The 25,588-nt window shown below is 39.0% G+C and overlaps 2 protein-coding genes across 2 annotated transcripts in view; one reads left to right on the top strand and one right to left on the bottom strand.

Moving 5' to 3' along the window:
* The window catches only part of LOC146003376 (uncharacterized), a 54,593-nt gene extending 44,661 nt beyond the window's left edge, over nt 1-9,932 (bottom strand). The window contains exon 1 of the mRNA XM_083141656.1: nt 9,846-9,932. Within this exon, the coding sequence (XP_082997782.1) occupies nt 9,846-9,887 (42 nt within the window). The 5' untranslated portion in view covers nt 9,888-9,932. The remainder of the gene's footprint in view (nt 1-9,845) is intronic.
* Nucleotides 1-25,588, top strand: part of LOC146003546 (uncharacterized) — a 295,640-nt gene that overhangs the window by 131,195 nt on the left and 138,857 nt on the right. The gene's annotated exons all lie outside the window — the stretch shown is intronic.

The following is a 25,588-nucleotide window of genomic DNA, read 5'->3' as shown; positions in this document are numbered from 1 at the left end:
TCAACAGCGTTCCCAATCAACAGAGAATCTCCACCTTCGTCGAAGGTAACAAACTGTACATGCTACATCCTTATCATCCGTACTACAAGTTTCTCCTCGATGGCACGATTCAGATAAACGAATTTTCGTACTGGTCTCACGGCAGAAAAGCTAGCGTTCCCACCATGACTTTGATATCGAATCGTGGTGTCCAGAAAGCAGGAAACATTCCTCTGGCACGTTGGAACGAAACGCGCAACATATATGAAATACACGAAGACGAAGATCTTACTGTTTTCGACGTGAGTGCCGGCGATAAGCTGATCATTCAAAACACGAGCGAAGTGCCACCCTCTTTGAATCCCATCACGCTTGTGCTTCTTTTGAAACGTAATCTCTAAAAATAATAAAAAATGTCTAGGCAAGCCATCGTCCAAGAATTGCATAAACCTGCACGCCGCAACTACGAACGTTTGGCTGTGGTAACCAAGGGAATCGACGACCTCTGGGAAAGCGACCTCGTCGAAATGAGTAGCGGCAAGTTAAAAAACGTGCATAAATTGAACAATGGCAACAAGTACCTCCTCACCGTCATAGACACATTTTCGAAATTCGCATGGGCTCTACCTTTGAAGGCGAAAACAGGAACGTGCGTCACGGAAGCATTCAAGACAATTTTTCGCGAAAGCGGCGGCAGACGACCTCGGTTTCTGCACACGGACAAAGGGAAGGAATTTTACAATGCCGTATTCCAAAAGTTTATTCGGAAACACAACGTTCATCATTACTCGACCTTCAGTGACGTCAAGGCCAGCATTGTGGAAAGATTCAATCGCACTCTGAAATCGCGCATGTGGTCACGCTTCACGCTTCAGGGAAGCTACAAGTGGGTCATTATTCTTCCGGAACTTGTTAACGACTATAATCACACACGGCACGCAACGATAGGCATGAAGCCAGCTGACGTTACCAAGTCTGACGAGCAACGTTTAATTTCTAGCGTTTACTGTCCAAAGTACACGCCCACGACAAAAAAAGCTAAATACAAAATTGGAGAACAGGTGAGGGTCAGTAAATTGAAGCGAACGTTCGACAGGGGTTTCACACGAAACTGGAGCACTGAACTTTTTACGGTGGTTCGAGTTCTACCCGGGAACCGTCACACGTATATAATAAAAGACAGTGGCGGTGAAATTTTATTGGGGCGCTTCTACGAGGAGGAACTCTCTAAAACTAAATACCCCGACACGTACCTTATCGAAAAAGTTTTGCGCAAGAGAGGCAACAAACTTTTGGTGAAATGGCTGGGACTTCCGGAAACAAGTTGGATCGATTCAAACGAAGTGATTCTATGAGTACGTGGAATGTTGTGAAACGTTTACCTAATTCGGAAAGTGGAAGGAAGAAAAAAAACGGTGAATTGCTCCCCGACAGCATCCGCTGTCTGATCGTAGGACCTTCGGGGTGTGGAAAAACGACACTGCTCGTGGACAATTTTCTCCTTGCACCGAATTGGTTAGATTGGAAGAACAGGCACCTGTACGTGTTCTCGAAAAGTTTAGAGCAATCCAAATACCAGCAACTGATGAAACTGTACGATGGTCTGGACATTGCAACGTTCGCCTCGGAAATAAAACCACTCGACGATTGTCGTGAAAATTCAGTCGTTGTGTTCGACGATGCCATCCTGGAAAATCAAAATGAAATTCGCAACTTTTTCACGCAAGGTCGTCACAAAGGAATGGACTGCTTCTACCTAGCTCAAACGTTTTCCAAAATTCCAAAACAGTTAGTACGCGACAACGCTAATTTCATATGTTTGTTTCGTCAAGATCACACCAACCTCAAGCACGCGTACGATGACTACGTAGGCGGAGACATGAACTACAATCAATTTTCGGAAGGCTGCTGCTCTACTTGCTGGAACGGTGACGATTTCGGATTCGCTACGATTGACATGACGAGGAAACCCAACAACGGAAAATACAGAAACAAAATCAACAACTTTCTAAACGTTGCAACGTTGTGAGAAACGACGTGTATAAATAACGTCATGACGAAACGAAAAATCGAAGACGAAAATCTCAAGCTTCGCGATTACCTTGCGAAACGCTTCAAAGGTTGGAAATCCGAGAATCGTGGATTCTACGAAGGGAAAAAACGTCAGGATCAACCTGTGATCGATGCCATCAGCGGTCTAGGTAAAGAAATTAAAAGTGTCACGGAACAAAATAAAAATTTGATTAATGAACTCGTACCGCTCGCAGCTAAAAGTTACGCTGTACCCACGCCCATTTCGAGCATTCCTTCGACGCCGTTCGAACTGAAGGATGCACCGGCACGACGTCGAGCCATAGGCAGCACGTCTTCGGATAAAATCGAGTTGGGACCTTTGGCACGAGACTACCTGAGCACGGGGAAATTCGACAAGGATGAAGTGTTCGGATTGTATCCCAGCATGGAAACCAGCGAAGGCGGCGGTGTGGTGTGGAAGATTGGGAAATCGAAGGTGACCTTCGAAGGCAACGACATTAAAGTCAATTTAGGCGACAAGGATAGTTGGACCAGGTATCCAGGTACGGTGGGACTGTGGGAACTCGTCGCCAAAAAGCAGCCGAAAGATTACACCGACGAAGATTACCAGAGTTACAAGGAAATTCTGATCATGACGGATGCCTTGTACCAGAACAACGACGCCTCGCAGAATAGGGTGAAATCGAGCAGCGGCGAGAAGTACAGGAATCTCATCAAACCGATTTGGAACCAGGTGAAAGCAGGCAGCGGCGTCAAACGCTACAACACGTTACCCAAAGAATTCGTTTGGGTGGACGACGTTAGGAAACTCGTGGACCGATTGTTGGTGATAGCCGGCGAAGAGAATGCAGGCAACCGTAATTTCTACAACGAGAAGGTTGGCATCGTGGACATGATCAGCACGAAACTTTCCAACTTCATCGTGAACGACGACAAGGGCATAGGTTACCTGATCAAAATCATCAACACGCTGCCTCCGAAATTTTGGAACGTGGCCGAAGGAAAGGGGCTTGTGAACGACATCATCAACAAGTTACCTTTCGAGATGCATCTACCTGGCTACCAGTACTGCGGACCGGGTACCAAACTCGAGAAAAGATTGGAGAGAGGAGACAAGGGTGTGAATCCGTTGGACGCGGCATGCAAAGATCACGACATTGCTTACAACACCACGCAGACGGATCTGGACGCACGTCACGAAGCAGACAGAAAGTTAGAGCACGCAGCTTTCGAAAGATTCGTGAGCAGAGACGCATCGCTGGGTGAACGGGTCGCCGCACTGGGTACCACCATTGCCATGAACACGAAACAAAAATTGGGGTGGGGTATATAAATAACATACAGTAAAAAATCAACATGTCTCGTATAACTGATTTGCCACCCGAGCTACTATCTAAAATATTCAAAAAGATAGTTAACGGAGATGTTAATAAACTTGTAATCATAGCAAAAACGACGCCGGAATTTCGCATCCCTTGTGAAATGGTTCTCAAGGACCATCTTCGGGAGATCAGTGGCCTGAGGTGCGGTGATCTCAACATTCTGCTTTTGGCCGCAGGGGAGAAATTAAACGATAGGTTCGATGAATTGCACGAGGCAAGGCAGGGAAGAAGACGATATACTGATGATTGGTACAAGTCTATGCAGGAGACGGAAGATATTATTACGCACATCATCGCGTTTTCCGAAGCACGGACTTTCTTCCTCTGTTAAAAAAATAATAATATATATACATGTCAAAAAAACTTGATATATAAATAACATACATCGTGAAAAAACAATTAAATTTCTCTCTAACACTTTGAAATTTTTTGATATGACGACTGAAAAAATAAGTGATCTCCAAGCATTAAAACAAATGCTAAATTTGTCAGTCGAGTATGTAAAAATTCAGGAATTGGAAGTCGACAAACCTTACACGATAACTTCCGGTTCAATCGTTTCTACCCAGTATGGTCCCAAGGTACGCCTGTTGCTCAACGCACAATACAGTCTATTTTTACCAGATCGATACGCTAACATGTTATCCGACGAGAACCTATCTATTTTAATCGAGAACAAAACTCGAATCGTGTACAAGGGGACAAAGGAACTTCTTGGCAAGAAAACGAAGCACGTAATAGAATTTGTGTAACGACTGCGAGGCCTTGAAAATATATAAATAACATGCCGTAAAAAAACTACACAAAAAAAATCTCAGAATATATATATAAATAACATACCGTGAAAATAACACATAGAGCATCAACATGAAGCCCAAGGGTGTCGTGTACCAGATACCATACTCCAATCTGAAAAATCTAGGTGCCCTCGATGGGTTACTCACCAAGAAACAACGCGAGAAGAAACGTTCTTGCCTGTCGAAAGGACACGGAATGAAATTGCTGCTCAGCACACCTCAATTGAAAAGATTGCAGCGTTCGCGGAAACAGCAAAAGATCGGAGGTTTCATATTCAGCATCCCGGCCATCCTGGCAGCATTGGGGGCCGTTGGAAGTTTGGCTGGCGGAAGTGCCGCCATCGCGAAAACCGTCATCGACTCGAAGAAGAACAAGGCGGAATTGGAAGAACAGAAACGTCACAACCTAGCCATGGAGAAGAAGGGGAAGGGCGTGATGAAAAAGTTTAAAAAAAAGAAACAGAAGCACTCACCAACCGAGACATTGAATCTCTGATCGGGCCGTTACAAATCAAACACTTCAGAGGAGTTTTTATGTCCGACTCGTTACCTTCAAGCGTGAAAAGAAGAGAATGCGGAGTAGTCAACTTGGACGGTCAAGAAAATCCAGGCACGCATTGGATATGTTACCACAAAAATGATGATAAAGCATTCGTTTTCGATTCTTTCGGAGGTGTTCCACCTACAAATTTAATTCATTATCTGAAGACGAACAAAACCTCTATATACTACAACGACGAACGCATTCAAGATTTCGGAGACGTGAACTGCGGTCATCTCTGCCTCTCCGTGCTCGCCTTTCTCTCTAAAATAAATAACCCTACGATCGAGGATTTCCAGAAAACACTGTGGAAGCTAAAACAGCATCACTAGGATGGGCGTGTTCCATCTCACGAGCGAATCTTCAATCTTGAAACTCACGCTGCACGACGACATCGTCTATCCTAAATCCATAGCTCTGCATGCATTCTACAGCATGTACCTCATACCCAATGTTACGCAGCACAACAACAAAATTAGCGTAGGAAGCGAACACATCGTCGTCACACCAGGCCAATACAATCTTTCTACTTTGCAAGCTCAGTTACCCAAAGGCACGTATCTTTCTCAAAATTCGGTCACGCACAGAGTGGAAATCCTATCCGCGACGGAGACTGTGGACCTGGGCACCATGGGAGAACTTTTAGGTTTCGAGAACAACACCAAACTCGAGGCTGGCATTAAGCACACGGCAGTCAATATTCCTAAATTCTTGGCCATAGAGACTCTGAACGTACACTGTAACGTGGCGGAAGGCATGATCACGAAATCCTCGGACGGATTACTGGGAAGTCACAAGCAGACGGGAATCATAGCCACTTTCAAACCCAGTTCCGAGTTCATGGAACCGATCATCTACACGCCCTCTTCACCGATCTATTTTCCAGTATGTCGCAACCGCATAGACGACATAGAGTTGGTGGTGACGAACGAGAAAGGAGACGTGGTGGATTTCGCAGGTGCCACTACGACGGCCATCGTGGAGATCAACGTATAATAAATAACCATACATGTAAAATGGAGCAAATCGAAAGTTACGAATTGCAATCTTTCCCTCCCAACCGTCGCACGTTCGCCAATCTCAACGAAGCGAACAGGGAGATCGAATACGACCTGGACGTAGGCGATGGGTTCATTCATCCTCACAGAGCGGACCTCTACCTTCAATTCGACGTGGTGAAGAAAGAAAGCGGAGACGCGTTTCCCGCAGCAGCAAATTTGATACTCGTGGACAACTTCGTGCCCCACCTGTTCTCGCAGGTGGAGGTGAGGAAACACAACACCGTCATCGACAGAATAGATTATCCAGGCATCACGTCGACGGCAGTGGGAACGTTGAAATTATCCAAAACGGACGCAGCGTACTACCAGGCCGGGGGATTCGAAGCCGGGACCAAAATATCGACGAAAAGTCACACGGCGCTCTTTCCCATGCGTCTGCTGCCTGGTTTCTTCTCCGATTACAAGGAGATCATGTGGAAGGGAGGACTGCGCGTCACGTTTCGAAGAGCGGCCAACGACAACGACGCATTGATGCGATACGCTACTTTGGGTCCGGACGGCACCACGCCGCTGCCCAACACTTTACCCGAAGCGGCCAAGTGCGTCATCCGGAGCATGGAATTGAGAATGCCGGTGGTGGAATACGAAACAAACTACGCCCTCAAGTACAAAGCGGAGATCTTGAAAAGTCCCCAGGTGTTGATTCACTTTCACGGTTACCAGTGCGTGCAGAAGATGGCGTCGGGAAGTCACATGGAATTCGACGTGACGACGCAGTTCAACAACATACAGTTCGACATGCCAGATTTCGTCGTTGTGCTTTTTCAAACCGGGCGCGATAACAACCAGGAGAAAGATTCCAGCAAGTTCGACGACTGCAAGATCAAGAACGTTTATCTGAAGAACGGACGCAACGAAGTGTTCCCGCGCGAGAATTACAACCTCGACATGACCAAAGATGATTATCTCAAACTTTACGAAGCTTTTTCGGCTTACAAACGCGTGACCGAGGGAAGCGTGGACATGTACTACACGCCCAGCGAGTTCAAAACACGGAGACCCATGACCGTCATCAACACATCTAAGAGAAAGAAGATTGTGGTCAGCGATCGAACCAACATCAAGGTCGTCTGCGAGTTCCACGATGCCTTGCCCGAGGATACCCTATGCAGTGTCATCCTGATTGCAGAGAAGTCCTTCGCCTACGACGTGAAGAACGAGAGGGTCACAGAGCAGTTTTAACAAGTTTTTATCATCTATTTTCTTGCACAATAAGAAATTTTTTGTACTAGCACAATCAGTTACAATGGCACAATACGAATTTCACTAGTTCAGATCAGTTACAATGTCACAATACGAATTTCACTAGTTCAGATCAGTTACAATGTCAATTTCATTAGTTATCACTTACAATATCTTTTTGCACTATAGCACGAGAGACAATCAGAAAATTTGCACAAAAAAATTTGTTGTTGTTTTTACACGTGAAAATTAACAATAAAATTTCTTTTTTATCGTTTCAGATGCTGTCGAAACATCAAAAACACATACACACACACACTAGAAAAAAAAAGCATGCAACTTTATTTGTAACACACACATACATTCTCCATCTTCATCAAGAAAATATTAATAATAAACATAATTATTTTTATCTATATCTCACAATAAAACTCTATATCCAAAAATATCACAACATCAAATAACACTAGAGTCGTTAGTACACGTTGCATGCATTACGGAGGTCCTCTGTAGGGTTTCATGGAAGTTTGGGGGGAAAAAAAAACACGTGAAACTCTATAGAGGTGCGGTAATCTATAACCGCAGCCGTTAGAAAACCTTTTACTTTTTTGGTTGGGCACCACGCACCCTGGCGAGGTTATAGGGGCCAGGCATCCTAAAAACAACAATTATTATTTTGTTTGTTTGTTTGTGTTACAATACATATGCGCGCGCGTGCGTGCGTGCGTGTGTATATGCCACATTCTTCCCCCGAGAGAGAGGTTTACGAAGGTCACGATATATATAAACATTTGGGTCCCGGACTTGGAAAATTACGATAAGGTGCACTCATCTTTCAAAAAATAAGAAGATGAGAAGATGAGAAGATGAGAAGATGAGAGGATGAGAGCGCGCGCGTGTGTATATGCCACATCGTTCCCCCAAGAGAGAGGTTTACGAAGATCACGATATATAAACATTTGGTCCCGTTGATTCTAGCACTCCAACTTCATCTCTAATGTTGACGACAATATTCTAAAGGTAGAGAGAATGAGAGAATGAGAGAATGAGAGAATAAGAGAATAAGAGGATGAGAAGAGAGGTTTACGAAGATCACGATATATAAACATTTGGTCCCAAACTTGGAAAATTACGATAAAGTGCACTCATCCTTCAAAAAATAAGAGAATGAGAGAATGAGAGAATGAGAAAAGAGGTTTACGTAGGTCATGATATATAAACATTTGGTCCCAGACTTGGAAAATTACGATAAGATGCACTCATCTTTCAAAAAATAAGAAAATAAGAAAATAAAAAAATGAAAGGATAAGAGAAAGATGGGAGGATGAGAGGAGGATGAGAGGAAGATGAGAGAATAAAAAGAGAATGAGAAAAATGAGAAGGATGAGGGGATGAGAGCTCATCTTTCACTCATCACTGCCTTTTTGCGCCCGTGAAATATCGTCAGCGCACTAAATAAGGCGCGAAACAGGAAGAGAAAGTGAGTTTTTCAACTTTTTGTGGTCGTTTGGTCAAGAAATCAAAGTTGTCGTCAGATGCACAAATTTATACTACTTGTCTGCTCATTTGTTTTTTAGATAACAATTAACATTTTTATTTAAAAGTAGGCTATGTATTTACATTAAGAGGACAACATAACAGTTTTATGCCGGCCTCAGTAGCCGAGCGTGTTGATCCGGAGGTCTCGGGTTCGAGTCCCGGCGAGGGTATGGGTGTGTTTTAATGTCCGCAATAGACTTATAAAGAAAGGGCATGTGACGGGTGCAAATAACCTTAGTGTTGACGTACCCATAAAAATAGGGAATATTTACAATATTTAACAGTTTTATTTAATTATTTACATAAATGCTAACACAAATCGCATGCAAATAGTTTTACCTCTTTGTTCTTGCTACAATATTTTACTTTTTAAATTTAATTTTGCAATAATAAATAAACACATAGCACGCCGTGCTTTAGCAATAATGCCTTTGATCATAGCCGTTCCCGCTTTCGCAATACATACTTTTCATAAGCTTTCCTTTGCGTACTTTACTGCAAGCCAGTGTTAAATAAAGTCAAAGACTTTAGAAATATTTTCCCCTTATTCTTTGGACTAGAGGAAGACATTTCGAGGATAACTAAATATCGTACATATCAATATTGCCTGAAAGTCGTGTTTACGACCTCAAATTGTTCGGAATTCACGAAACAACATACTGATATAATTGTCATATCACCTCGTTATTTTCAAACTCTTTTTAGTAAAAATGTTAACAATACTCATAATTATATACTTAGTATATAGTAATATGTCATGTGTTTTGCTGTCTCCGTTCATAGCCCCCTCCAAAGTTGATGATTTAGCGGTCTCAGCCCCGCAAATTTGATGGTCTAGAACATTTCAAATGTGCATTTAAAGTGAAGTTCATGTTGCACAATTAAGAGTAAACTTTACAAGAGAAGCAAAATAATACATTAGATCCTCTTAAGCAAAATTATTTGAAGTGCTCTGCCCCCACATCATTAACATTGGGGGGGCTCGAGCCCCCCCAAGCCCCATGGAGTCGGCGCCTATGTATGCAGCACAAATAAAAAATACACTATTTCGTTTGCTATTAACGAGGATTTCCACCGTAGTTTATATGCGCTCTCAAGGGGTTTGGCTATCTTGCCAGCTTATTTCTACTTAACGGAGGTTAGATCTGCTTCACGCGGGAAACTCATTTCGCCACTCTACTGACATCTGTACTCTGGAGTGCCACACTATCTTAATGGCCGTATCCCAATCTTCTGTATTAACACTGGCCATAATGTATCCTAATGCTAATGGGCTATGTGCATGAGAATTGAATGAAGAAGAAAAGTGCTTACTGGCAAATTTACTTACCTGAATTATGAACGCAAGAGTAAAGAACATATTTCCCATCATAACGGTGCGAGGAGAAAGGCTGAAATATCAACATTTACAAGAAACTGTTCGAGTGAGGTATTTTATCAGCGACTGATAAGAAATCACACTGATAACTAGAGACTATGGTGTGACATCACTCATTCAATAAATTAAAGCTTGCAAAAGTTTTTTTTTTTTAAAAAAAATGAAATAAATAGGCGCCCGAAAAGTATATTTGGTTAGTACTTTATCCATATTTGTACTCATAATGTCCACAAACTGTAATTCTAGATAAAGGTGTAAAATACTCTCACAACAAAACTTAACACACTATAAAGTAATATTTTAATTATAATCTGGGTACATACTGTCGGTTACATAGTGGGGAGGGGAAAGGGGAAGAAATATTAACTTTATTGACAGATTGGGTTCCAAAACTGAAGGGGGCAAAAACATTTTACTTTTCCTTGGTATATAAAGTTTGGCATCGTGCGAGGCCAAAAGTGGCAAAAAGCGGGAAGGGGCAACTGTCCCTCCACGCCACCCCTAAACGCTGCCACTGTTTCCAAATAACTCTGGAATCCACTCGCGTTACGTGACACATTACCTTAAATTTAGTGCTGAGCGTTCTTCTGTTGATAGTGTATACATAGGTGTCCGGAAGAGGGGGTAAGGGAGTCACTGCCTCCCTTGAAAAATTAGTCGACCAAAAGTTATATACGCATATTTCAGACATACAGTTTCATTTCAATCACAGTAATGTGCAGGAACATGATAACTTCAAACTGAAGCAATGTTTTTTTTAAGGGAGCAACAGCATTACGGTGGAAAAAGTGCCTCCTGTGAGCCCCAAGGGCAAAAAATACCTTGCTTGTCCCTCCCTGGAAGAAATGCTGTGGACGTCCATGAATGTACATTGTTACTTCTGCCCAGGTTAGGTGTTATTATGATATTAATTTGATAATTATTTACGTACTTGTGTGTGTGTGTGTGCTGCAGTACCAAACCAGAGGAATTAGTTTAATTGATTTTATATTTCTTTTTAAGTGTTTATATCTGTACTGTATAACCTCTTTGTATTATCGCATCTGGAACGTTGCAGCAAAGGTGAACGTTTTGAAAAAGAACAATGACCAAGCCGAGATTCGAACCAGGGAACTTCTGTGGCGAGATCGAAAGTCTGCTACCGAATAGGCGCAGGGAGGGTCAAGGGATGTCCTATAATAATAATATTAATATTAATAATAAAAACTGTTTCTTTTCTCCTTTTTTATGTTTCTTCATTATGTTTTCTTTTTCTGCATCGTTTTCCTATCTTTCTTTCCTCTTATCCGGCTTGATTTCTTTGCTAGTACTCACTTCTTCTCTTCTTGATCATTTCTTTTATTCCAGTTTTCTGCCCCATTATCTTCTTATTCTCTCTCTCTCTCTCTCTCTCTCTCTCTCTCTCTGTATCCCGCTTTTATTTACCTTTATCTTTCTGTTTCTGTCTCGTTTCTTTGTGTTTCTTTCTCTCTTGCTTGTTTCTATTTGATTCCCTTCTCCTCTTTCTCTTAACTTTATCTTTCTCACTGCCTCTCACTTCAGTAATCCTCTCCTCTTTCCCTTTTCTTTTTCATTTCTTTATATCTCTTTTTCTAGCTTGATTCTTTATCTCTCTTCCCTTTTCTCTCCCTCTTTCACACACACACACACACACACACAACATTATTTACTTTCTTTTTCACTGTGTCTTAATACTGTATTCCTGTTTTCTTTCTCATTTTTTGTCTCTCCTCTCCTTACTTCTCTTCTTTTTCTTTTTCTCTTGATTTCTATCTTTCTTACTCTTCTCTCACTTCTAAATTCCTCTTCCTTGTCTAGTTTTATTCTTTCTCTGTTCTTCATTTATCTTTCCCTCCACCTGTCTTTTTATATGTGTCTCACATCTTCTTTCTTCTCTCTATGCTCCTCGATTCTTTTACTCCTTCCTCTGATCCACGTTTCTACCGTAAAACATTTCTTTCTTCTCACAACACGTAAACGTGACGTAAATATCACATTTAAGGACACAATTTTTTTCCCTTTTGGAAAATTTTCTGCACACGTCCATAGGCGTCAGTCTAGGTTTCGGATAGTTATGCATTTTGCATACAGCATATGCAAATGCATATTTTCAGTGTCTACAGGATATATTGCATATTTTACCGATTTTTTCGTACAAATGCATATTCTGCTGTTTCTGTCTGGAAATTTGTAGTTTCCTTTCCTTTGGAGCAATTCCGAAACATGATTCATTTGTCAGGTGTTCTTCGTAGTCAATACCGCAGGGACGTCGCAACCAGGGGGCGGCTTGCCCCCCACTCATCACCGGTCGTGACTATATTTTTCCAATAATATCTAAGAAACTAAAAGTTAAAATATTCAAAACAGTAATTTTGCCTGTAGTATTATATGGATGTGAAACTTGGTCCCTTACATCGAAAGAGGAACATAAATTGAGAGTATTTGAAAATAAGATCCTTAGGAAAATCTTTGGACCTAAAAGGGATGAGGAGACAGGTGAGTGGAGAAGGTTACATAATTTAGAACTACATAATTTGTATTCATGTCCAGATATTATTAGAATAATTAAATCAAGAAGACTTAGGTGGGCAGGCCATGTGGCACGAATGGGAGAGGAAAGAGGAGTTTACAGGATTCTTGTTGGGAAACCTGATGGTAAGAGACCTGTAGCAAGGCCAAGACGAAGATGGAGGGACAACTTTGAGATGGATCTAAAGGAAATCGGTAGGGATGGAAAAGAGTATATAGATCTTGCTCAGGATAGGGACAGATGGAAGGCCTGTGTTGCTGCAGCCATGAACCTTCGGGTTTAAGAAGGCTAGAGAGTTAGTTAGTTAGTTACTTTTTTCCAACTTGTTTCGTTTTGAAAAAGAAAATGGAAAAATATTTTTGCACTAGTTAAATGAACGTGGGCAGCAAGCAAGTGACAGAAAGATCTATGTGCAAATAAGACTCACAGCCACGTCTCCGCAAATCAAGTGTAACGTTGAATTATTCCCCTATGAAGTTGCCGCTTCGGTCTCCAGTTTTCCTTCGAATCTACTAGGGTTTGTACGTACAGGTGCGGTCACTGTGAAACAATAAACCCAGCGTACCCCGATGGGAAGGGAGGAGGGAGCAGCTTAATTTTAAATCTTCTCTTTTCCATCTTCAACTACATTCCACGGATGCAAGGACTCCGAACCAGCGGGGTAGGTGGAGCTTGAGCCTTCTAGGTAAAAAGTTCAAGGTGGTAGAAAATCAGAGACGAATGAAAGACGACGCGGTATTCTAGTCGGTAGCGTAACGCAACTCCCATGCTGCGTTTGGGATCGAACCAAGAACCTCTAGATTGAATTGGGTGATGTAGTTATTTCTCATTCATCTCTCAGATGGTTATCACTCGCTTGGCCTAAATGTGATAAATGCAATTGGTTACTTTTTAAAGGAATGGCGATAGAAATTAACTTAGGTTAGATATGGGTTTTATACTCTCCATGACTGAACCGATATGAATTGGTTTAGAAAATGTACTTGCCTTACAAATAGATGAAGATTGTTCCTACACTTGTCCTCTCAAATGTCACTTGTCTGACCTCCCTGTCAGACATCGATTCAATCTCCCACCATCGTCCAATAATCGTTCTCCACTTTTCTTCTCTCTCACAATCCGCAGACCTTACTCTCTCGTATTCTCGCCAACTGATCACACCTCCTGACAATTCCAACACTCATGCCACATACCCTTCCAAGTCAATCACCCGACCTTTGTCTGATTACTTATTCAGCATTCCTATCTCTGCTACCTGCTATGCTAAGACTTTATACCTCTTACCCAATACCTTGGGTACGATACGGTAGGGTGTCTGACTGCCACGCGTAGACCCGGGTTCGATTCCCAGGGTGGGTGATCTAAGGGCGGAATTTTTACGGATTTGTCCCCGCATAAAACGGCTCCGGAGCTTACCCAGCCTCAAATGAATGGGTACCTGAGGGGGGTAAAAGCGGCCGAAGCGTGGTGCTGATCACATCACCTCCAAAATGTCCGAGATTGGGCACATCCTATAAATGTGCTTTAATGGCACATTGCTACATGCACGGGTAAAAAGAAGTTCAGACGTGAACATAAGAATAAATGGTGTTACCTCTCTCTGAGGTCTAAAACTAAGCAATCAGCCCTGAATATGATGTTTGAAACAAACAGTAAACTTTTAATAAATCGAAATGGGCAAGAAACAAAAGTTCCTCGCTTGGATGTTCCGCCTCAACCCACAAGTGCTTTCCTTTCAGTATTGCCTGATATGAAGAAACCAAAGAGGAGGGGCAATATTTTTCTCCTCTCCCCCTCCCCCATTCACGCTCTAGAAAATGAGACTATATCTGTTTCCACTTATCTTGGTTTTATAGAATATTTTTGCACTAGATTTGTGATCGTGCACTAAAGTTTCCGTTAACAGCAAGAAGCACGTGACATCGCAGTCAGGTCTCTGCAAACCAAGTATCCCCGAAGGAATTCGTTGCTTCTTTTTCCAGTTTTGCTTTGAAGCCTGCCAGGTTTTGTACCTACAGGTGCGCTCGCATATAACAATACACCGGGGAGGGGACAGAGGACAACTTAACATTAAATCTTCCGGTACACTTTCCGAACACGAGCTTTCTTTGGATCCCTTGCTGTCGAAAAGGTTTTCGGCCATGAGAAAAGTTTCTCCTTGTAAGTTCATGGAAAATTCAGGTCTACGCTAATCTCCCCTTTCCTTTCCAAATGTAGACTTGGTCAGACGACACAGTTATTGTTCAGAGTAGAGTAACTGCAGAACGCGTATTTCGGCATTTACTCTGGAAATGGACATTTCCACTTTGACATGAAAAACGTTTTAAATCCATTCATTTTACAGATAATGACACAAACATGAGATGTGCAAAATATCTCGGCGATATTTGTTTCGGTTCTCGAGAAACACGCCTTCAAACACCGCTGAAATTCACCTACTACGTCACGGATTTGAAAACGTCCTCTCCACAGACAGGAGGTCCTCTGACGTCATCACTTAGAAATGCGTGCAGGCGGGGCTTCTGCTCGTCCCGTCAACTTAGCATGAGTCGCGGAAGCGACAGAAAATTCACTTGTTACCGTGTAAAACAAGTATCTTAAACTTCCAGTGCAAAAATCTGTGCTCCATTTCTTGGAGATGAATTATGCCCTAGCAGTCTTTACTATAATTCAGCCACTCGGTAGAGGGTTGTTTTCCCATTAGGGTGACAAAGCAAACCTTGTAACAGTCAATGGCTGAACACGTGAACAGCCTTGTTCATTGCGAATACATAGGTTAGTTCTGACTGGCAAGAACTTAATATTATAGGAATGCCTTTTCTGGAATTACAGTTATTTTCGTCATAATATTTTCTTCACAAATTTTAAGATAATACTTTTAGAACACACTGGTTTACCCGCCAATTTCTGCAATATAAGAGGTGATACGGTATAAAAAGGTACGTTGAGTTTTTCAATTTCCTGCAGTAAATGACAGTTTTCTTCAGTTAATATATATATTGCAAATTTTTGTATTTAGCCTACTTTTACGTCGCTTTTCCGTTGACTTTGTTTAACCGCAACGATGAGAACGCATGGTTAATTTAGTATGTATCTTCTCTAACATCACATTTCTTCCCACTTTTGGCTAATCGCTACAATGAAGATGAATGACTACAAGCAGTATTCGAAGTCGGGGTGCAGGAGGACACCCCCCTACACACACACTACTAATACCACCAACAAGCACAATCTAAGTATCACTCAACCTGCCACGATACGAGACGAACTTTTTCTTCTGTCCCATCTCATTTCGAAAACATTCACTTGTCCCATCTCCTTTTATGAGACGAGACGGAACATGCCTCGTCTCGTGAGCAACACTAATATTAACAATAGAAGCATCCCCCTAGCTGTCCCCACAGTCTCGAGCAAACATCCTCCCATGTAACAATTTCCAGTTCAATGAAATGTCACTCACAAGGAAACAGTCATGTCCAGGTCGAGTCAAACATGTAACATGCGACTTCCTCAGATAAATCATGAATTTTGTGTATAATATTTACAACGCCAGTTCATTCCTGGTAATTCTGAATCTGCAGTTTGGTTTGCATATATAAGCAGGATAATATTTAGTTTTCGAGGGCTGTACCGTCGAAACGAGGAGTCAAAAATAATAATAATAATAATAAAAAATTAAGAAAGGTTTTTTTTTTGTATTTATAATGATAAGCCTGCATACGTTGTTAATTCTATATTTTTCTAGACTTGAGACGAGAACGAGAATTGCCCTCCCAAACCGAGACGGATGTTTATAAATTGAGACGAGACTGTCAATGAGACATTTACAAATAAACACGAGACAGACATTTACAACGCTCAACGAGAACGAGACCAAGGCTGCCATGTCTCGTCTCGATAGGCTCCTTAGTGGTGAAGTTGTGAACCAACCAATTAATGCATTCGGGGTAACGAGATGAGGCGGCTTTTTTCGCAGTACAAAATTCAAAATAATTATATCGTACCATTTCAGTATGGGATATTGTTATGGGCGTATATATAGTTCACGGGGGGGAGGGATGGATCAACTTTTGGTATGATTAGGGTTGCTTTATTTCGTAAGTGAAAATCCAGGACACTGCTGGCCGGAAGCTTGTTGGGGAGCATGGGGGGAGGGGATGTTGGACCCGACAAAGTTGTGTGTTTGTAGTCACGAAGTATTGATACTTTTCTGTTCATCTTCTGTCACTACGTTTTTAAGAACCAAATTTCTTTAATATGATTCGAGGGGAAAAAATAACTGATTTGATAGTCTCAATGCAGTTTCTTATCGCAGAAATTCCGAAACTATCAGGAAATTGCAGATATTGGTCTGCAGTCCCATCTGGTGTGTGGAATTACGAAATTTCCTTCCCATCCGTATCCCGTCCTATACGTCTCTAATTTAAGAGAATGAAATAAGTCCGAAGGAATTTTTTATGAACAAGCGGATAGAACAAGGAAACTGGTAATTTTAGTGAACCAAAAAAGAGAGGGGTTGGACTCGTTGAATCCCCCTTAAATACGCCCATGGTTATACACATTATTTCCTTGTAATAATTATACATAAACTAAGTACAGATATGTACTGTGCAACTAATGTAATCTTTTCAGTGTGTTTTCTCTTATCTGCACAAAAATGTTTGACCATAATTTGCGCAACAGAAATGGAACACAAACTGAAATTGCTTTATGGAAAAGAAAGTTAAATAGGCTTTATAAATAAAGTTGAGAATGTGAAAATTCCTATTTTGCACTACATAGGTTACGGTAAATATCGATAAATATAAGTTTAAAAAATATTTTTGAGTGTCTGGTCAGCAACCAATTTTATAAGCCATATTTTTCGCATGGCCTGAGAACACACGAAGCTGAACTCTTTCATTTATCTTGCACGTGAGCAGCACGGATATTTCATAGAAGAATGATCATTACAAAGCATAGCTTTCCTTTCTCCTATCGCTCCTTCTTCCATTATTTAAATCGGTACAGATTTGTAAAACTGCTGCACGTGTTCGCTCACCGTGGGATACCGCTACCCATCTGGAACTGGACGCTCGAAGCAGACGACAAACGAGCTCTCCCTAAGGAGTGACGTAGTAACATGGCGGCGGCGTGTTTTCAGCGCAACGCTAGCCTCCCAACTTTGGAAGTCTCGTTTCTGCCTTAAACTGGACGCAGAGAAACGCGAGAACTTGCAGAGGTCATTTTTCCAGGGTGTAGTTTTTAAAATTGTTGTAAAAAAAATTGAGTGGAAATGTCCATTGTAGTGATGAGTTTTGATTTCCTTCCTCACCAACCGATATAACTGTGCACATATTTGTGTGTAAATCATTTGCAGAAAGTATACCGACTGCAAGGTCGCGTCGGAAGATCACTGCATTTCACTTAATCGCCTGATGTAGAATCAAAACACTGGTAAGTTTTACTTCTCTCCTTACGTTTTCATTACCAATTTATATTTTCTGTGTGAAAGGACAGAAAAAGACGAGACTAGAGACAGACAAGTATCGCCTCGATACACCATCAGTTCTCTGCCGTTTCGAGTTTTAATACTGCAAGCTCTGGAGTGTTGTGAACCACCTTCTCTCGTGGGAAGGGAGAAACTATTATTTCTTGGTCATTTAGATTTATTAAAAGAAAAGTTTACTGTTGTTTTAAACATGTTCAGGGTTGATGGCTTCGTTTTAGATCTGAGAGAGGTAACACCATTTATTCTTATGTTCACGGGTGATTTATTTTTACGTTGGGTGGAGCAATTGTCTAGTTTTAGGTGGCAAGGTTGAGGCATGATCGAATATTCTAGACCTCTTGGGGGGATCTACGACCAAAAGCTTCTCTATTCTATTCCCCTCTTGCCTTCAGTCTTAGGTTTTCCTCTCAAATCTGAAATATCTGAGAAGGGTCATTGATCTGAAAGACATGTAAAGTTCAGACTGATTTCATCCAAATGCAATACCAGGTACCTAGCTGCTATGATAATTACAGATCAGAATATCTTATATGGCGACTTGCCCCATATTTGACACCTCGGCTCTCTCCAACCATGTATTATATTTGAAAGTCTTCGTTGCAAAATTTTAGCGTAAATGAAAAAAAATGTAGAAGAGAATGCCATGGCGTCGCGTGAAATTATTTCCACCCTCTTAAATCAATATTGTTTTCAGTTTGCAAAAAAAAAATGGATCTAAAAGTTTTCTTGCTCCCTTCGCTCGCAATGTCATTGTTTTCTGTAATGCATTGTTAATTTCCAGTGACAAAAGTGCCATTTCTCTTAATTGACTGTCTGAAATGCATGAAGAACCGCTTTGAGGAAAAGGAGCGGGCACAATTGAGAGACAATTTACGTACGTAGTTTTTGTTGTTGATTTATTATGAGATGGAAGAATTGATTACGTACGTAATGTATTTAAATAATATATGTATATACGTGTATGTGTGTGTGTATGTATTAAAGAAACTTTGAATACGTACATAATTTAGTGTTAGCGTTTTGCACATATATTTCCTTATTTTACTTTCCTCCATGTGGCATAAAAAAACATATGTTGTATGTACATGAAAGTTATGCGTGTTATCTGTACAAAAAGAATTATATTTGGAAGGTATATTTATCATGCATTGTCTGTCTTTCAAAAGTACAGTATGTTTTCCATTATTAGTTAATGTGAAATATTTCAAATAGTTTGTTCCAACCAAATGCTTTAGCGCCGACTACTATACCCTCTTTGCGTAATTTGCGAGGATAATAACGTCTTTGATACTACTAGTACTACTATAATAATAATAATGTCATTATTATTATTATTATTATTATTATACGTTTCATCATGGCGCCTGCCTCTGATCACTGTGGAATTTGCTCCAAAGGAATTTATGGAAAGCAACAGGTATTGGCATGCTGTCTGTGTAATACAAGGTTTCACGTTAAACCATGTTTGAAACTTTCTAAATATGAAGTTGAATTTTTTATGGTGAACGACATATCTACCTATAAATGTACGAAATGTTTACAACACCGTAGCGATGAAACTCCTGTGACGCCACGACCCGTTCCGGTGAATCGTGTAGCTGCTCGCGATAGTGCCAATGAAAAGATGGACATAAATAGAGAAAATAATGAAGAAATGGCAATACCTAGTGATAATAGTGATGAAGATGATATTGATCAAGAACATCAACTTGGAGGACAAAAGCCAGGTAATGTAAACTGTTTCCGTTGCTGCCATGTTAAAGACATTATGTCAACATTGATCTCGACAGTGCAGAATTTAAGTGATCAAATTCAATCTCTTAAAGCCGAAGTGATTGTATTGAAAGAACATAATGAAGAACTAATGAAAACCGAAGAATAAAGGATTCTACAAAACACTTATGCACACGTAATTCAAACGAATCTTCCGAAAGGAAAACAAAACACAATCGGAATGCCCCGCAGTACTCCTTGTTTACCTTTATCTACAGTAGCTCACAAAACTCGCACAGATAAGGGATCTGATAAGTTTCTGGGTCAATCAGTGCAGTCGATAGAAAACAACCAGGTTTTAAATACATCTGGTTCCAAAAATACTCCTCAAGCTTCGACCTTGCAAAATGTAAACAAACAGGTGAACGACGTGAAGAAATCAGTGCAAGGTCAGAATCTATCTACTAGGTTAGCAGTGCAACGCAAGGTTTTTCCTCTGAGAGCTCTATTTGTGACTCGACTTCATCCTGAAGTTTCAAATTCTGACCTTCAGCAATATATTGCTGAAACTTCTTCCGTAAAGAAAATGGTATGTACAAGGCTGAAAACTAAATATGATTCTTACTCTTCTTTTCATGTATCTGTTTCCCAGGATGACTATGATGTACTATTCGATTAAAATATCTGGCCTAAAGGGGTATTAGTAACAAGGTTTTTTGGCGAATTGAAAAATGACAATATAGTTGCCAACAAAGACAAAAGTGTATCTGATACAAATAGTAACAGTAAGTCTGGAGAAAACTCAACTTCAAAAAACTAAGTAGTTCTTTCCTTAGTAATAATATGATTAAATGTTTTTATCAGAATATTAGAGGAATTAACACCAAATTTGAAACATTAGTAAGCAATATAAATATTGAAAATTATGACATAATTTTTCTTACAGAAAGTTGGTGTAAACAAGATAGAGATTATTTTATAGATTTAGATCCAATGTACAGGGTGATAAGAAAAGATAGAAATCTGGATTTAAACAAACAGAAATCTGGTGGTGGTGGTTGTCTTTTATTTATTAAAAACAAGGTTCAGTTTATGATCTTGGAATCACCTTTTACGGAATTGGATGTAATTTGGGTAAAATTAATGTCAAATAATTCTGATCCAACCATAATAGGATTGCATTACTTGCCACCTGATTTAAACTGTGACTTGTTTGCAAACTACTTTGATTGGGTAGTTCAAGAAATGTTAATGAAACACAATAAAATAATTTTAGTTGGAGATTTTAATGCTGGTAGAATTGACTGGGCTACTGGAAATTTGTATTGTTCTAATTATTATGTTAAAAGAAAGGCTGAAAAAATTGTTGAAATCGCAACACTTTCAAATCTAATTCAGCAGAATGTATCGTATGACCCTTCACTGCCTTTTAATGTTTTAGATCTTCTACTTACTAACATTTCCACTTGTAACATTAGTTTTAATGAACATCCTTTATCTAAAATTGATAAGTTTCATCCACCGTTTTCATTTTATTTTGAATTGGATAGGTCTAAAAAAGACAATATAGATACAAGGGAAAATAATATTTATAAATGTCTTAATTTCGCCAGAAGTGATTATGTGAATGTTTATAATGAATTGTTGCATTTACCATATATGGTTGAAATATCTAATGATGTACAACAATCTGTTATGGAACTGACTAGAAATGTGTATGCAATATTAAAAAACAATATTCCTTCAAAAGTTAAAAGAACAAACAATCAACTGCCTTGGATGACAAGGAAACTAAAGAGAATGATCAATAAAAAGAGAAGGTATCATGATAAATTTAAACTTACAAATAAGTGTGTATATTACAGTACTTATTCCCAATTAAGGAAAGATGTTAAAAAGGAATATTCTAATGTAAAAGAGCATTACTACTCCTCCTTAGAAAACAATGTTAATGGTGACAAGAATGCTTTTTGGTTTCACTTTAATAGAAAGAAGAGAGAAAATACTATCACTGAAATTATTTATGATAATGATGAACTGTTCAATGAATATGATATTGCTAATGCTTTTAGTGAGCTTTTTCACAAATCTTTCTCAAAAATAAGTCATGTAAATTTTAAAAATATTAATCTTCATTCATACACCAACCTAATTGATGTACCTGTTATCTTGGAAAAGGATGTAAGTGATACAATTAACAAACTAAAAGGCAGGTCTTCTATAGGTCCTGATGGCATACCTAATTTTATTTTGAAAGCAAACAAAGATGTTTTTGTACCATTGTTAACTAAAATTTACAACATGTCACTTACTTATGGAATATTTCCAGATATCTGGAAAAATGTGTTTATTGTACCTGTAACTAAAAACAAAGATGGAAAAGCCAATGATCTTAATAATTATAGACCAATTACTATATTAAATTCCATGGCAAAGGTTTTTGAACACATAATTGCTGACTATTTGTCTTTTTCTTTTAAACAATATATTGATGGAAATCAGCATGGATTTTTTGGAAAAAGGTCTACTATCACAAATTTATTGGTTTTAATAGACTCTCTTAAATCTAACATTCGGAAGCAATCCCAGACTGATATTTTATTTATTGACTTGGCTAAAGCCTTTGATAGTGTCAGCCATCAGCTATTAATTTACAAACTCGACCAAATGGGATTATCACCACGATTTCTGAAATGGATTTCCAACTTTTTAGTAAATAGAAGTTTCTCTGTTAAGATTGGTGAAACAACTTCTTCTAAAAAAGAAATACTTTGTGGAGTACCTCAAGGGTCGCCACTTGGCCCAATTCTGTTCGCTGTTTTTATCAATGATGTTACATTATGTTTTAAATCTAGCACATGTTTACTATATGCAGATGATATAAAAATTTTTAAGAGTATTTTAACAAATAATGATGTCGCTCAACTTCAGGTTGATCTCGATAGAATGACATATTGATGCAAGATTAATGAAATGGAAATTAACTTGAGAAAGTGTAAAGTTTTAAGATGTACTAAGAAAGTTCATTATATAGTCTCCAACTATTTTATTTATGAAAATAAAATCCAGGTGTGCGACAGTCATAAAGACTTAGGAATAGTAATAGACTCCTCTCTCAGATTTGATGAGCACATTTCAGAAATTTGCAAAAGAGCAAAGAGAATGCTTGGTTATATATTTTTCTCATGGAAAGTTTTTAAAAAGGAAGATACCTTAATATTCCTGTATAAAACGATAGTTCGTCCTATTCTTGAATATGCAAATGAATTATGGTTTTTGACTGCAACCAGTCACCTTCAAAAAGTTGAATCAGTTCAAAAACTTTTTATCAGGTTATTATGAACAAAGTTTAAGAAAAATTACTATGACCAACATTACTCTGAATGGTTATCACAGTTGAATTTGTTTTCCTTAGAAGAAAGAAGAAAAATGCAAAGGTTAAATTTTGTAGAGAAGTTGACAGTGAATACTTTTTGAATAATATAGCTTATAAAATTCCCAGATATTCACATAGGTATATCTCAATTCTCACATGCCTAAACAAGGCAAGAGGTTTAGTAGCTGATCTTGTTGAAACCTACAATTTGAATTTATGTTGATGTATAAAATTGTAGGATCCACTGTTTTATTTTATAATTATGTATTCAATTTTTTAATTTTGTATAACATAGTGGTTGTTTAATCGTTATCATCACTTCAATAAATATGATCATTATTATTATTAGAACAATACACAGTTAATTGCACAATATTATATAACAATAAACAATTATTAGTATCAGAGATATAATGGATCTCATTGAAAACTGTAACTTGAGGTGTGGATATGCTAACTTGTTATGTTATGTTATTTTGCAGCTTATGTATTTTATTCGTGTAACTTTGTGCTTTTGTATTTGTATTTCACTTAGTGCTGTATAAGGTTTCATACTGTGCTCAACACTTAAAAATAAACGATTATTATTATTATTATTATTATTATTATTAGTTTATCCTGGTACTTGCCCCCCAAGACAAAAATTCGTGGTTGCGCCTCTAACAGCCTGACATATTAGCCCCGTCCAGTTCGCTACACTTGTTGACTCTCTCTGCACTCACGCGTCTAGTTAGTTACACGGTGCAACACCGACTTATCTACTTCGTCGATTAGTGCATTTGGCGTCTGTACCATTTGCACTACGTTCTGGAGCGGTGTGTAACTTGTGGTGTATGACCACGTGGTGCGTGCTAACTAACCAAATGAACGTTTAAATCAGCAGACAGGCATTTGTTGAATATTCTGAACTTGAACATCGTTACTCATCTACTTATGTGTGGTAAGACTAAAAGAAAGACCGGAAGTAAGCTACACACACGCGATTAGCCACAAGTAGCAGAAAAGCGAAGTAAAATAAAATAAACCAATCAATCGGCACTGAAGCAGAGACGTATCAAAAATGTATTCCGAGGGGCGGGGGGGGGCGTCCAAACTACGTATATCTTTCAGAAATAATGATAATAATTTGTATAATTTAAATTAATGTAAGTTACATAAAATTAAATTAAAATATACTAATTAATTAATATTGTATTGTTATTATTACATGAATACGTAAAAAGACTAAGAATAGAGATACAACAGCATGTATTCATTATCTAGCTTACTTATATTTAAGATCGCCAAAAACTGTATAAAAAGAACTGACCTGTCAAAGGAAATTAATGTTAACTAGATAAAGAATTGAATATTTTAAAAGAAAAAGAAAAAGAAAAAGGATGCGAGATCCAGTTGACGAAAAAGTAATTTTTAAAAAAAATATTTTATGCATATTATCATATGTAGTAGTATGCAAAAATTCCTTAATCGCCGTATTATCTCAATAAAATCCTTGACTTCCAATGAGTTTGGCGGAAATAAATAAAGCATTGAAACAACAGATGCGAAACAAGTACATTTTCATTGTGTAATTTTAGTACTTGGTAAGTCTTTTGGGGGTGGGGGGGGGCGGACGCCATAGACCCCTCTAGATACGTCATTGTACTGAAGTTATATATTTTTCTTACAGATTCAAGCTCAGGGGTTACTTCCGTGGTGCTCGTGGTGAAATCGAATCCTTGCGTGTGATGACGCATGGCCAAACTTTAGACTCGTTCTCTCGTTTGAGATCTGCAGCAGAAAACGGACTTGGAGAACATGGCAATTTTAAGTACACTATTAACTTGTCAGCTGATTTATTTCCCGAGAAGAAACTATTGTAAGCAAAGCGTTCAAGCAAATATTACAAATAGATTATTTTCACAGCCACTTCAGTCGTACCGAACGTGCACATTCGATGCGAGTTTATCGTGTGATGTCAGAGACACTGCTCCTCCCTCGTTCTTCTGCGCATGTGCAGAATGCTACAGAGCATCTCTTTGCGCATTATCGACTTCAAGTGACTTTAGAAATAAGAGAGTCGGGATAGCGCTCGGGAGAGTGATTATAAAATAACTAGATAGAATTTTTGAACAACCTTTCTTGATTCTTATTTGTGACGAGATCCAAGACACAATGTGAAAATTCACCGTGAAAAGCGGTTTTAGTCACTGATTACTATTCATCTTATTAAATAGTGAGAACCATGATCAACTTTCACATATCATGTACGTTAGCCCTTTTCAAAGATAGTGTTATATTATTGCTCCTTCAGTTTTTTAAAATAAAATAACTTGACTGACATTTAGCTTACGTTGTTATTGAAAGATTTTCTAATGTGATCTCAAACAGAAATTATGTACTGAAAATCTTAGGCATTGAAGGGGAAATATGTTACGGTTTTTATAATTCTAAATTTTATTTAACTCTTAATTAAACGTATCAATGTCACTAAACTTTATTATTTTATTAAATATTGCGCAAATTTTGAATATGACTTAAGGAAAATTATTACATTATCTACAATAAATTGGAGATAAGTAATAAGGATAATAATTACTCAGAAG

The sequence above is a fragment of the Lepisma saccharinum genome, chromosome 20, assembly GCF_977018435.1.
Source record: "Lepisma saccharinum chromosome 20, izLepSacc3.1, whole genome shotgun sequence".
Classification (NCBI taxonomy): Eukaryota; Metazoa; Arthropoda; class Insecta; order Zygentoma; family Lepismatidae; genus Lepisma; species Lepisma saccharinum.
This window is presented reverse-complemented; position numbering and strand designations above follow the sequence as displayed.